The 13480-nt window shown below is 41.9% G+C and overlaps 1 protein-coding gene across 4 annotated transcripts in view; it reads left to right on the forward strand.

Moving 5' to 3' along the window:
- The window catches only part of LOC132399980 (ubiquinol-cytochrome-c reductase complex assembly factor 1), a 172748-nt gene that overhangs the window by 131596 nt on the left and 27672 nt on the right, over positions 1-13480 (forward strand). For 3 of the 4 annotated variants that reach the window (XM_059980987.1, XM_059980989.1, XM_059980988.1), the window contains one exon: positions 6232-6345. The exons of the other annotated variant lie outside the window; for it this stretch is intronic. In XM_059980987.1, the coding sequence (XP_059836970.1) occupies positions 6232-6345 (114 nt within the window). The remainder of the gene's footprint in view (positions 1-6231; positions 6346-13480) is intronic. 4 annotated transcript variants of the gene reach the window in all.

Consider the following 13480-nt stretch of genomic DNA (forward strand, 5'->3'; position numbering starts at 1 on the left):
GGGTCTATGCTGTACACAAGCCTGCTTCCACCCCACTTTACCTCACCCTGTCAGCATGTCCTTCGAAGGGAATCTCCCTTATGCCCACCTTACCTTTCCTCAAACAGTAGTGGCCTCAATTAACCCCTCTGTGGAAGCAAGTTCACCATTCTCCTGTGAAGAACATTTCTGAGTTCCCTTCTGGATTTGTTCGTGAGAGTCCTATGTTCATGGCCACTCACTCAGGATGTTCGCTCCTGATTTGGTCCTTTCAGCAGCCAAAAACTCTTCATACATGCTTTACCCACAAGGTGTTAAAATAATACTCCTTCCATCAAAAAGCTTGTGTCAGAACAAGCCTATAGTGTGTTTCTAAACCAAAATCATTTGGCACCGATTTGTCTTATTTTGTTTGGAATGAATCCCTGTGAAATGCCATTAGGCACTTGTACAGTACACTCACTTCCTTGCTTACCTTCTACACGAATCCTAACCTCACTGAAATGAATTCTGCCGAGACAAGATAGGTGTCCCCTTTCCCTGTCTGGCTTCCCTTCTCTGTCGCCACTGAGTGAATTTGAAAGACGAGTGTTTATTTCATAATAGAGCTCCTTTGTAGCCCGTTTGAGAGTCACAGAGCAGTTGAGAACCAATTTGGGACTTCGCTGTAATGTTTGATCTGAGATCTGTAGTTGGTATAAGATATAGTTTAACCTGCTTTGCTTCTGATAATTACAAACAAGAGAAATTCTGCAGATGCTGGAACACACACAAAATGCTGGAGGAACCCAGCAGGGCAGACAGACCCTGCTGAAGGGTCTCAGCCTGAAATGTCAACTGTATTCTTTCCATAGATGCTGCATGGCCTGCTGAGTTCCTCCAGCATTTTATGTGTTGCTTATGATGATATACTGTAGTTTATACCATCTGCTGGACATTGAGTGTATTCTATTTTAATACTGAATCTATTTTTCAGTCAGCATTATCACTGCTTTTATGTTCCATTTTTTTTAATCAAAGTAAATTTATTGTCAATGCACTTTTATATCATCATATGCTACTATGAGATTAATTTTCAAGATCAAAATAAATTTCTTACTTCATTCTTGCAGGCATTTCAAAGTTCAAAAGTTCAAAGTAAAGTTTATTCAAAGTTCAATTAAATTTATTATCAGAGTACATACATGTCACCACATAAAACCCTGAGACACTTTTTCCTGTGGACATACTTAGCAAATCTATTAAACAGTAACTGTAAACAGGATCAATGAACAACAGATTGCAAATGCAAATATAAATAAATAGCAATAAATAATGTGTATGAAATAACAAGATAAAGAGTCCTTAAAGTGAGACCATCAGTTGTGGGAACACTAGAAATAGAATGAGTGCCGTTATCCGCTTTTGTTCAAGAGCCTGATGGTTGTGAGGTAATAACTGTTCTTGAACCTGGTGGTGCGAGTTCTGAGGCTCCTGTACCTTCTACCTGATGACATCAATGAGAAAAGAGCATGGCCTGGGTGGTGGGGATGTTTGATGATGGATACTGCTTTCTACGGGAACATTTTGTTTGGCTGTGCTTAATGGTTGGGAGGGCTTTGCCCATGATGTACTGGGCCGAATCTGCCACCTTTTGTAGCATTTTCCACTCTTAAGGCTTTGGTGTTCCCATCCCGGACTTAATGCAGCCAGGCAGCTCATTTCCCACCACACATCTACAGGAGTTTGCCAAGGTTTTTGATTATGTGCCAAATCTTTGCAGGCACCTGAAGAAGTAGAGGTGCTGCCGTGCTTTCTTTGCACGACGTGACAGGCATTTACAGAAAAATACAGAAATACAATAGAATTGATGAAAATCTGTATGCAAAGACTGACAAACAAAAAATAATTGATACTGAGAACATGAGTTGTAGAATCCCTGGAAGTGAATCCTTAGGTTGTTGAATCAGTTCAGAGATTTGGTGAGTGAAGTTATCTACCCCCGTTCAGAATCCTATAGTTGTGATTAATAACTGTTTGTGAACCTGGTGGTGAGAGACCTGAGGCTTTGTAACTCCTGCCCAATGATAGTAGTGAGAAGAGAGCACGGCCTGGATGGTGGGGGCCCTTGTTGAAGGCTGCTGCTTTCTTGTGACAGTGCTCAATGTAAGCATGCATAATCTCTGTAACGTCCCTAGCCTTCGATTCAGATGTAGAGCAAGGTTCCTCAAACGGCAATGTCCTGATGATCAGACCATCAGCTTTAGATGTTGTTCGGCTATTAAGTATTGGCCACAGTCCTCTGCTCTTCAAAATTATGCCACAGGATCTTGAGATGATAGATGACCCCTTGATTAATCTTCTCTTCTGAAAGATGCCGGCTCTGTCAGTTGGATAGGAATAGTGGCACTCCCTTCTTCTCTGAGGATCATTACTTTGTCCTGCCAGAGAGACTTGTGAGTTCATGAGAACACAACAGCGATGCTGTCTGGAGTTTAACCCCTGGTACTGTCACCACGGCTGTCAAAGTCAAGGGGGAGGTTCCAGATAAAGTGATCCAACCAAGAAGTTAACGGTGGAGCCAGCAGAAGCTGATGACACATCACAATGGCAGTGAAGGTGGAGGAAGTCAGCAGCTTTGAAGGGTTCCCAATCGTCTTGTATTCAATGCCTTTGGACGTTGACCCTGATCTATCAAGGAGTTTGTTGTAGCTGCCTGTGTATCAGCCTCCCCATGTTAAACAAAGTTCTCCACTAAGGGAATAACCCCTGAGGAGAACATCACACTCAACTGGAGTGATCACACTTAACGAGTGGCACCCTCTCAGTACTGGAAGAGGGTTTCAGCCTGGACTTCATGCTTATTTTCTGGAATAGGACTTGAGCATTGGACTTACAATCCAAGTGTGTTAGTCAAGGACTCTCAGCTGTGTGTTAACCAGAGGAAAACAAGAGTTTTCTCAGCTTTGGAAGGGAGAAAAGCTGCCAGATGTCTTGGTACATATTGGTACCAATGACAATGGAAAGAGAAGCAAAATGACAATAGATAATAGTTGCAGGAGTAGGCCATTTGGCCCTTCGAGCCAGCACCGCCATTCAATGTTATCATGGCTGATCATCCACAATCAGTACCCCATTCCTGCCTTCTCCCCATATCCCTTGACTCTGCTATCTTTAAGAGCTCTATCTAACTCTTTCTTGAATACATCCAGAGAATTGGCCTCCACTGCCTTCTGAGGCAGAGCATTCGCCATATCCACCACTCTGGGTGAAAAACTTTTTCCTCAACTCCGTTCTAAATGGCCTACCCTATTATTCTTAAATTGTGGCCTCTGGTTCTGGACTCTCCCAACATCAGGAACATGTTTCCTGCCTCTAGCGTGACCAATCCCTTAATAATCTTATATGTTTCAATCAGATCCCCTCTCATCCTTCTAAATTCCAGTGTACACAAGCCAAGTCGCTCCAATCTTTCAACGTATGACATTCCCACCATCCCAGGAATTAACCTCGTGAACCTACGTGAAGCTGGTGCAGGGGCCGGGTTTTCAGTTTCTTGGATCATTGGGATCTCTTCTGAGGGAGGTATGACCTCTTCAAAAGTGGACAAGTTGCACCTGAACCCAAGATGAACCAATATTCTCACAGGCAGGTTTGTTAGAGCTGTCGGGGAAGGTTTAAACTCATTTGACAGGGGGTGGGAACCAGATTGAAGAGACTCAGGACAGGACATATGGTTAAAAAAAAGCAAATACAACGTGCAGTCAGACTGTCAGGAAGGACAGGCAGATGATAGGAGATAATTGCAGCTAGTAGGGTGAGTATCAGTGCATTAGAGATGCAGAATCAAAAAGGGTTTCAAATACAGTGTTCAGTGTTATATCTTAATGCACAGAGAATAAAAAATAAAGTGGATGATCTTGTTGCACTATTACAGATTGTCAGGTATGATGTTGCGGCCATCACTGAATCACGGCTGAAGGATGGTTTTAGTTGGGAGCTGAATGTCCAATGTTGTATTGGAGGGATAGGAAGGTAGACAGACATGGTAGAATGATGGTGTACTTGGTTACACAGGACAAGATAGTACAAAGTCAGTATGGTTTCTTTCAGGGAAAATCCTGCCTGACAAACCTGTTGGAATTCTTTTACGAGATTACACGCAGAGTAGATAAAGGGGATGTAGCGGATGTTGTATTTTTGGACTTCCAGAAGGCCTTTGACAAGGTGCCACACATGAGGCTACTTACCAAGTTAAAAGCCCATGGTATTACAGGAAAGTCACTAACATGGTTAGAGCATTGGCTGATGGGTAGGAGGCAGAGAGTGGGAATAAAAGGATCCTTTTCTGGTTGGCTGCCAGTGACTGGTGGTGTTCCACAGGGGTCAGTGTTGGTACCACTTCTTTTTATGCTCTATATCAATGATTTAGATGATGGAATAGATGGCTTTGTTGCCAAGTTTGCAGATGATATGAAGATTGGTGGAGGAGCAGTTTGTGTTGAGGAAACAGGTAGACTGCTGAAGGACTTACACAAATTAGGAGAATGGGCATGAATGTTGGAAAAGGCATGGTCATGCACTTTGTTAGTAGAAATAAGTGTGCAGACTTTTTTCTAAATGGGGAGAAAATCCAAAAATCTGAGATGCAAAGGGACTTGGGAGTCCTTATGCAGAACACCTTAGAATCAGTGGTGAGGAAGGCAAATGCAATGTTAGCAGTTCAAGAGCTGGGATGTGATGCTGCAGCTTTATAAGGCACTGGTGAGGCCTAGTCTTGAATATTGCGAACATTTTTGGGCTCCTCATCTAAGAGAAGATGTGCTGGCATTGGAGAGGGTTCAGAGGAGGTTCACAAGGACAATTCCGGGAATGAAAGGGTTATCATACAAGGAACGTTCAATAGCTCTGGGTCAGTACTTGATGGAATTTTTAAGGATGGGGGGATGATTTCATTGAAACCTTTCAAGTGTTGTAAGTACTGGACAGAGTAGATGTGGAAGGAATGTTTGCCGTGGTGAGTGAGTCTAGGCCAGGAGGGCACAGCCTCAGAATAGAGAGGTGTCCATTTAAAACAGGGATGCAGAGGATTTTCTTTAGCCAGAGGGTGGTGAATGTGTGGAATTTATTACCACTGACAGAGGCCAACTCATTGGGTGTATTTAAGGCAGAGCTTGATAGATTCTTGATTTGACACAGCATCAAAGGTTACAAGGAGAAGGCTGGAGAGTGGGGCTGAGGAGGGGAAAAAAGGATCAACAATGATTGAATAGCGGAACATACTCAATGGGCCAAATGGCCTAATTCTGCACCTATGTCATGATTTTACGGTCTTTGCTCTTGTTTGCGATTGCATCACAATAAAATTTTCCGCTGAAGTTTCCACCGGATTATGAGCTAATTATTGCATCAAAAGCAGATTTATTCATTGTTCATTTACTGCAATCTGTATAAATGACAATTGCACTATTTGTAAAGCTAGTGTGTGAAATTTAAAACATTGGACAAGCCAGAAGCTTTCTCTTTGGAACAAAGGAGGATGAGAGACAAATTGGTAGAGGTGTTCAAGATGCTAAGAGGCATAGATCGAGTAGCGTTTAATGTATTGAAGTTCTTTCTCTTCTAGATTGTACCTGCTCCCACCCTATTGTGTTCCAGTAATGGGCACTAATGTCTGTCAGTCATCCTGTTACTCCTTGCGCTTTGACTGCATGAAGATTCAAGATTGTTTAATGAAATTTCTAGTACACAAGTGTAAAGGAGAACAAAATAATTGTTACTCTAGATAAGATGAAGCACAAAAAAGACACAATAAAGTGAAGAACACAATCATAATAAAAAAGCGCAGTAACTAGATAAGACAGCTTCTGTGCATAGATTGATTGTATGTCCATGAGGTTTCACTTGGTTCAGGGGTGTCTGACAGAAAATGATAAAGTAGTGGTGGAGGGCTGATTTAGTGGGCGAAAGTGTTGATCAGCCTTATAGCTGGGGAAAGTAACTGTTTTTGTGTCTGGTAGTCTTGGCATGGATGCTGCATTGCCTTCTCCCTGATGGGAATGAGACAAACAGTCCATGAGCAGGGTGGATGGGAACTTTCATGATTTTACTGAGAATTTTCTGGCAAATTTGTGTATATATGTCACTGATGTCGGGTCGGCTGGTGCTGATGATGTGTCGGGTAGTTTGACTACTGACTGGAGCCTGACATCTGTATCCTGCTCAGTCTGGATCGTGATGAAAACTCCTCTTGGCTTTTCTTCTGTCAATCAGGGAATATTGTCAGATGATCGTGTCTTGGCTGCATCTCTGTGGAGACACTTCTTCAATAAACAGTGCGAAGACCCAAGACAGCTGGAGCTGATGGTCGAATATGTCCGCAAACAGGTACTATAACTAAATTGTGTGAATGAACTCTAACCTGTTACTGAGGCTGAACGTTGCAATGCTGCAGGGTAGGTCAGTCATTTAACCATATAACCATATAACAATTACAGCACGGAAACAGGCCATCTCGGCTCTTCTAGTCCATGCCACATGCTTACTGTCACTTAGTCCCACCGACCTGCACTCAGCCCATAACCCTCCATTCCTTTCCTGTCCATATACCTATCCAATTTTTTTTTTAAATGACAAAATCGAACCTGTCTCTACCACTTCTACTGGAAGCTCATTCCACACAGCTACCACTCTCTGAGTAAAGAAGTTCCCCTTCGTGTTACCCCTAAACTTTTGCCCCTTAACTCTCAACTCATGTCCTCTTGTTTGAATCTCCCCTACTCTCAATAGAAAAAGCCTATCCACGTCAACTTTATCTAACCCCCTCATAATTTTAAATACCTCTATCAAGTCCCCCCTCAACCTTCTTCACTCCTAAGAATGAAGACCTAATTTGTTCAACCTTTCTCTGTAACCTTTCTCTGAAACCCAGGTAACATTCTAGTAAATCTGTACTCTCTCTATTTTGTTGACACCTTTCCTATAATTCGGTGACCAGTACTCCAAATGTGGCCTCACCAGTGCCTTGTACAATTTTAACATTACATCCCAACTCCTATACTCAATGCTCTGATTTATAAAGACTAACATACCAAAAGCTTTCTTCACCACCCTATCCGCATGAGATTCCACCTTCAGGGAACCATGCACCATTATTCCTAGATCACTCTGTTCTACTGCTTTCCTCAATGCCCTACCATTTACCATGTATGTCCTATTTTGATTAGTCCTACCAAAATGTAGCACCTCACACTTATCAGCATTAAACTCCATCTGCCATCATTCAGCTACCCTTCTAACTGGCCAAAATCTCTCTGCAAGTTTTGAAAACCTACTTCATTATCCACAACACTACCTATCTTAGTATCATCTGCATACTTACTAATCCAATTTACCACCCCATCATCCAGATCATTAATGTATGTGACAAACAACATTGGACCCTGTACAGATCCTTGAGGCACACCACTAGTCACCGGCCTCCAACCTGACAAACAGTTATCCACCACTACTCTCTGGCAACTCCCATCCAGCCACTGTTGAATCCATTTTACTACTTCAATATTAATACCTAACGATTGAACCTTCCTTACTAACCTTCTGTGCGGAACCTTGTCAAAGGCCTTACTGAAGTCCATATAGACAAAATCCACTGCTTTACCCTCGTCAACTTTCCTTGTAACCTCTTCAAAAAATTCATTAAAATCTGTCAAACATGACCTTCCACGCACAAATCCATGTTGACTGTTCCTAATCAGACCCTGCCTATCCAGATAATTATATATACCATCTCTAAGAACACCTTTCCATTAATTTACCCACCACTGACGTCAAACTTACAGGCCTATAATTGCCAGGTTTACTCTTAGAACCCTTTTTAAACAATGGAACCACATGAGCAATACGCCAATCCTCTGGCACCATTCCCGTTTCTAATGACATTTGAAATATTTCTGTCAGATCCCCTGCTATTTCTACACTAACTTCCCTCAAGGTCCTAGGGAATATCCTGTCAGGACCCAGAGATTTATCCGCTTTTATATTCCTTAAAAGCACCAGTACTTCCTCTTCTTTAATCAACATAGTTTCCATAACTACCCTACTTGTTTCCCTTACCTTACACAATTCAATATCCTTTTCCTTAGTGAGTACTGATGAAAAGAAATTGTTCAAAATCTCCCCCATCTCTTTTGGCTCCACACATAGCTGTCCACTCTGATTCTCTAAGGGACCAATTTTATCCCTCACTATCCTTTTGCTATTAATATGACTGTAGAAACCCTTTGGATTTATTTTCACCTTACTTGTCAAAGCAACCTCATATCTTTTAGCTTTTCTAATTTCTTTCTTAAGATTTTTTTACATTCTTTATATTCCTCGAGCATCACATTTACTCTATGCTGCCTATATTTATTGTAGATCTCTCTCTTTTTCCAAACCGTTTCCAATATTCCTTGAAAACCATGGCTCTCTCAAACTTTTAACCTTTCTTTTCAACCTAAAAGGAACATAAAGATTCTGTACCCTCAAAATTTCACCTTTGAATGACCGCCATTTCTTTATTACATCCTTCCTATAAAACAAATTGTCCCAGTCCACTCCTTCTAAATCCTTTCGCATCTCCTCAAAATGAGCCTTTCTCTAAATCCTTTCGTATCTCCTCAAATTTAGTCTTCGAAAGTGCAATGAGCATAATTTTACTTCCCTATTCTTTCCCCACATCCATTGCATCTATTTTATCCTATTTTGTCAATATACATTCAGCATCCAACATTCACAGCGAGTAAGGGTGTCTTTAAATATTCTGATGCTTGCTGTAAGTACACTCAGTGGACACTTCATTAGGTACACTGTTACACCTGCTCATTAAAGCAAATATTAATCACTTCACCCGCCTCATCATTGAACTGTTTGTTCAACCTATGGACATATATTCAAAGACTCTTCAACTCATTCTCGAAATTTATTGCTTATTTATTTTTTATTATTATTTCTTTCTTTTTGTACTTGCACAGTTCATTGTCTTTTGCACTCTGGTTGTTGGTCTGTTGGTTTGGTCTTTCATTGATTCTATATGGTTATTGGATTTATTGTGAAGATGGAAGAAGATGAATCTCAGGATTGTACACAGTGACATACGTACTTCAATAATAAATTAATATTTTTGAACTTTGAACCATAAAGAGGTTCAAAGAGAACCTCAAGAGGTCAAGAGGTTCAGTAAGCATCAGAATGGAGAAGAAATGTGACCTTGACTGTGGAATGATTGTTGGTGCCAGATGGGGTGGTTTCAGAATCTCGAAAATGGCTGATATCCAGGGATTTTCACGCATAGCCATATCTAGAGATTACAGAGATTGGTACAAAAAGCAGCAGTTGCGTGGCCGAAAATGCCTTATTAATGAAAGAGGTCAGGGGAGAATGGCCAGACTGCTTGAAGGTGGCAGTGACTCAAATAACCACGCATTACAGCAGTGGTGTGCAGAAGAACATCTCTGACTGCACAACACATCAAACCTTGAAATGGATGGGTTGCAGCAGCATAAGACCAGAAACAATTTATTAGTGAAACCTCCCTGGTTCCCTTGGCTAACCCGTGAGACTGAGACAGCTATTCCACCCCAAACCCCAGTTTGTGTGGCCGCTGTGTAAGTTGCTACCCTGTTACAACTCAGTGCCAAGAAATAACAGACAGCACACTGCATTCGATTAAAAGAATTATATTTATGAATCTTAACTAAAGGGTTAGTAAAGAAAAGAAAGAGAAAAAAAACAAAAGGGCCCATTATAATTAAACAGTGAAATGTGCACAACGCTTCTCAAAATTCATATTCTCCAATCCTCAGTCGATCTCGGCACCTGGCTCCATCGAATCACAGTTCTCCACCGGGTCATGACCGGCTCTCTCCAGCTCTTCCCTCTTCCATCAAACAAAAGACTCCTCACATTCCAAAGCACCTGTTATCTCTAACCATAATCCAAACACTGCTTCTCCAGAAAGATCATTACATTAGCAGAGAAACCTTTCCCAGGGTGTTACATTAGGTACAGGAACTATCTAATAAAATAGCCATTGAGTAGGTTTTTCAACCCCTCTCGTGGTTGTTGTGGTGAATGGTAGTTACCATCCATCTATTATACCAACGTGCGTTTTCCCCGGATGTTGCAGTTTCCTCCCACGTTCCAAACGTAAATGGTTAGGATTAGTAACTTATGGACATTCAGTGTTTCAAAGTTTCAAAATACATTTAGTATCAGAGTATGTATTCAGTATATAGCCTATGATTCGTCCTCCTCACAGACATCCACAAAACAAAGAAACACCATAGAACAATTGAAACATCAAAGCCCCAAAGAGCCCCCCCACCACCTTTGCACAAGCGGCAGCAAAAGCATAGACTTCTCCCAACCCCCACCCACATCAGCCGAAGCACCAACCCCCCCCACCCACCACCACTACCATGCCAGCAATTACAGAAGCCCCAAAGAGTCCATTGACCAGAGTCCATCAAACTACAGTTCACAAACCAGCACTTTGGTATCTTAGGTTCTCTCCCACTCCCTCTCCCCCCTCTCTCTCCCTCTCTCTCCCCTTTTCTCTCTCTCTCCCTCTCCCTCTCTCTCCCTCCCTCCCTCCCCAGTGAGGGAGATAGAGGTCATTCCTGAAACAGCAAGAGTAGAGACCGGCAACTCGCTGTTCCAATGTTACAATATTCTGTGTCAGTTTTCCAAGATCTCATCTTGAGTACCAACACTCTTCATCAAAAGAGAGAGGTATTTCTCAGTTGCCTCTTATCTAAGAAAGGATGTGCTGGCATTTGGGAGGACTCAGAAGAGCTTCACAAGAAAGATGCTGGGAATAGGTTAACATACGAAGAGTATTTGATGGCTCTGGGATTGGACACTAGAGTTTAGAAAAAGGAGGGGGGGATCTGATTGAAACATATTGAAAGGTGTAGATAGAGTGGACATGGAGAGGATGTTTCCTATAGTAGGGGTGCCTAGGATCAGAGGGTGCAGCCTCAGAATAGAAAGACTTTAGAACAGAGATGAGGAGCAATTTCTTTACCCAGAGAATCTGTGAATCTGTGGAATTTATTGCCACAGACAGCTGTGAAGGCTAAATCATTAAGTATACATTTCCAGCATCAGCAGATTTCCTCGTGTTGAAGCAGAGGTTGATCGTTTTTAATTTGCAAGCATATCTAAGGTTACAGGGGAGAAGGCAGGAGAATGGGTTTGAGAAGGATAATAAATCAGCTATTATGGAATGGTAGAACAGACACAATGGCCAAATGACCTAATTCTGCTCCTACGTTTTACAGCTCAAAATCTGATTGAAATGGTTCGTTGCAGGAATGAACAGCTTTGAAGCATACTGTCATTTTAGCTTGTGATAGGATTTTGATCCAATTATACTTTGCAAAAAGATAATCATTGCCATAGCCTGTTAGACCAGTGGTTGTTTTGCTTTTCTTTTGTAAGTTGCCATGCCATTAATGCAGGCTGACAATAGATGAAATGGCCCTCTTTCCTGCGGAGGTAACGCTTGGCAGAGACACGGCGACTGAGTAAAAGTTTCTATTCAGTAAAAGCCACAAGAGGCCCCCAAAGTTTCCAGTGGTAGGATGTTTCTAGCAGCACAGAGTACTCCCAGTAAGTTCTGGGGCACTCCCTATTTATAGATATATAATACACCCTCTCTTAACAACCGCAGAGTTGGTCTGTCCTCCAAGAAGCAGGTAAATCAGTTCTAGGAATAGCGATCTGATCACTGAGCCAGGAACTATTCTGATTTGGCAACAATCCAGGATCCAAGCTCGAGAGCAGGCCTGGCTCAGGGAGCACACTGACAGCAAAAGAAACTTTTATTTAATCCACCAGCAATCTGAAGTGTATTCATATCCAGGGCAGATATCATCAGACCACTCTCAGCCGTTGCTGAGATAATCAGATACCTGTGGAGCCCAGATGAAGCAAACCCTTGCGAGAGCTTTAGGTCAAAGTCAAATTGATCCTTGAAGTAAAATTTATTATCTGAGTACGTATATGTTACCATATACTACCTTGAGATTAAGGTTTTTGCGTGCGTTTACAGCAAATTAAAGAAATGTAATAGAATTTACAAGAAAAAGTTATATAAACAAAAAGACAAGAGAATCTGCAGATGCTGGAAATCCAAAGCAATTCACACAAAACGCTGGAGGAACTCAGCAGGCCAGGCAGCTTCTGTGGAAATGAATAAATAGTCAATATTTTTGACCAGGATCCTACATCAGGACAGGGAATGAATGGGGAAGATGCCAAAATAAAAAGGTGGGGGGAGGGGAAGGCGGCTAGCTGGAGGGTGATAGGTGATGCCAGGTGGGTGGAAAGGTCATGTGCTGGTGAAGAAGGAATCTGACAGGAGAGAAAAGTGGACTATAGGAGAAAGGGAAGGAGGAGGGGACCCAGGGGAAAGTAATAGACAGGTGAGAAGAGGTAAAAGGTCAGAGTGGGGTGGGATGTTTTTACCGGAACGAGAAATTGATATTCGTGCCATCAGTTTGGAGGCTACCCAGATGGGATATAAGGTGTCGTTCCTCATATTGGCACTAGAGGAAGCCATGGACCGGCATATCAGAACGGGAATGGAAATCAGAATTTGGCCAGTGGGAAGTCCTGCTTGTGGCAGATGGAGTGGAGGTACATAAAGGAAGACTGAAAAACAGCAAGGTTAAAATGAAGGCAAATCGTGCAAATGATAAAGCTGTTGTTTTTGTGAGTCTGTAGGTTGTGGAATCAGTTCAGGGTTGAGGTAAGTGAAGTTATCCACGCTGGTTCAGGAGCCTGATGGTTGAAGAATAATAACTGTTCCTGAACCTGGTGGTGTGGGACCTGAGGTTCCTGTTTCCACTGCCCAAGTTAGAAGAGAGGATGACCTGGATGATGGATGCTGTTTTCCTGTGGCAGAGCTCCAAGTAAATGTGCCCAATTATGTGGCTTAGCCGGTGATGGGCCAGTCACTTTCTGTAGACTTACCTTTTTCTAGACATCGTCAGTCAGGATATTCTCCACAGCGCATCTATAGAAGTTTGTCCCAATTTTTAGTCACACGACGAATCTGCACAAACTTTTAAGAAAGTACAGGCATTGTTGTTCGTGCTTTTTTATGTGAATCAAAATCAGGTTTAATATCACTGGCATGAGTCTTGAAATTATTTTGTTTTGCTCTAAAACTCTACACTAAGAAGTATAACTAAAAAAATTAAATAAGTGGTGTAATAAGAGAGGAAATAAAAATAGTGAGGTAATGTTCAGATTCCTTGATGGTAGCAGTGAGAAGACAACACGTCCTGGGTGCTGAGTGTACTTAATGATGGATACCAACTTTTTGATACATCACCTTTTGAAGATGTCCTTGATTTACTTTTTTTCTTTCTATATTATTATGTATTGCATTGAACTGCTGCTGCTAAGTTAACAAATTTCACGTCACATGCCGGTGATAACAAACCTGATTCTGGGGAGACTAGTGCCCATG

This window comes from Hypanus sabinus, chromosome 9, assembly GCF_030144855.1.
Source record: "Hypanus sabinus isolate sHypSab1 chromosome 9, sHypSab1.hap1, whole genome shotgun sequence".
NCBI classification, from domain to species: Eukaryota; Metazoa; Chordata; class Chondrichthyes; order Myliobatiformes; family Dasyatidae; genus Hypanus; species Hypanus sabinus.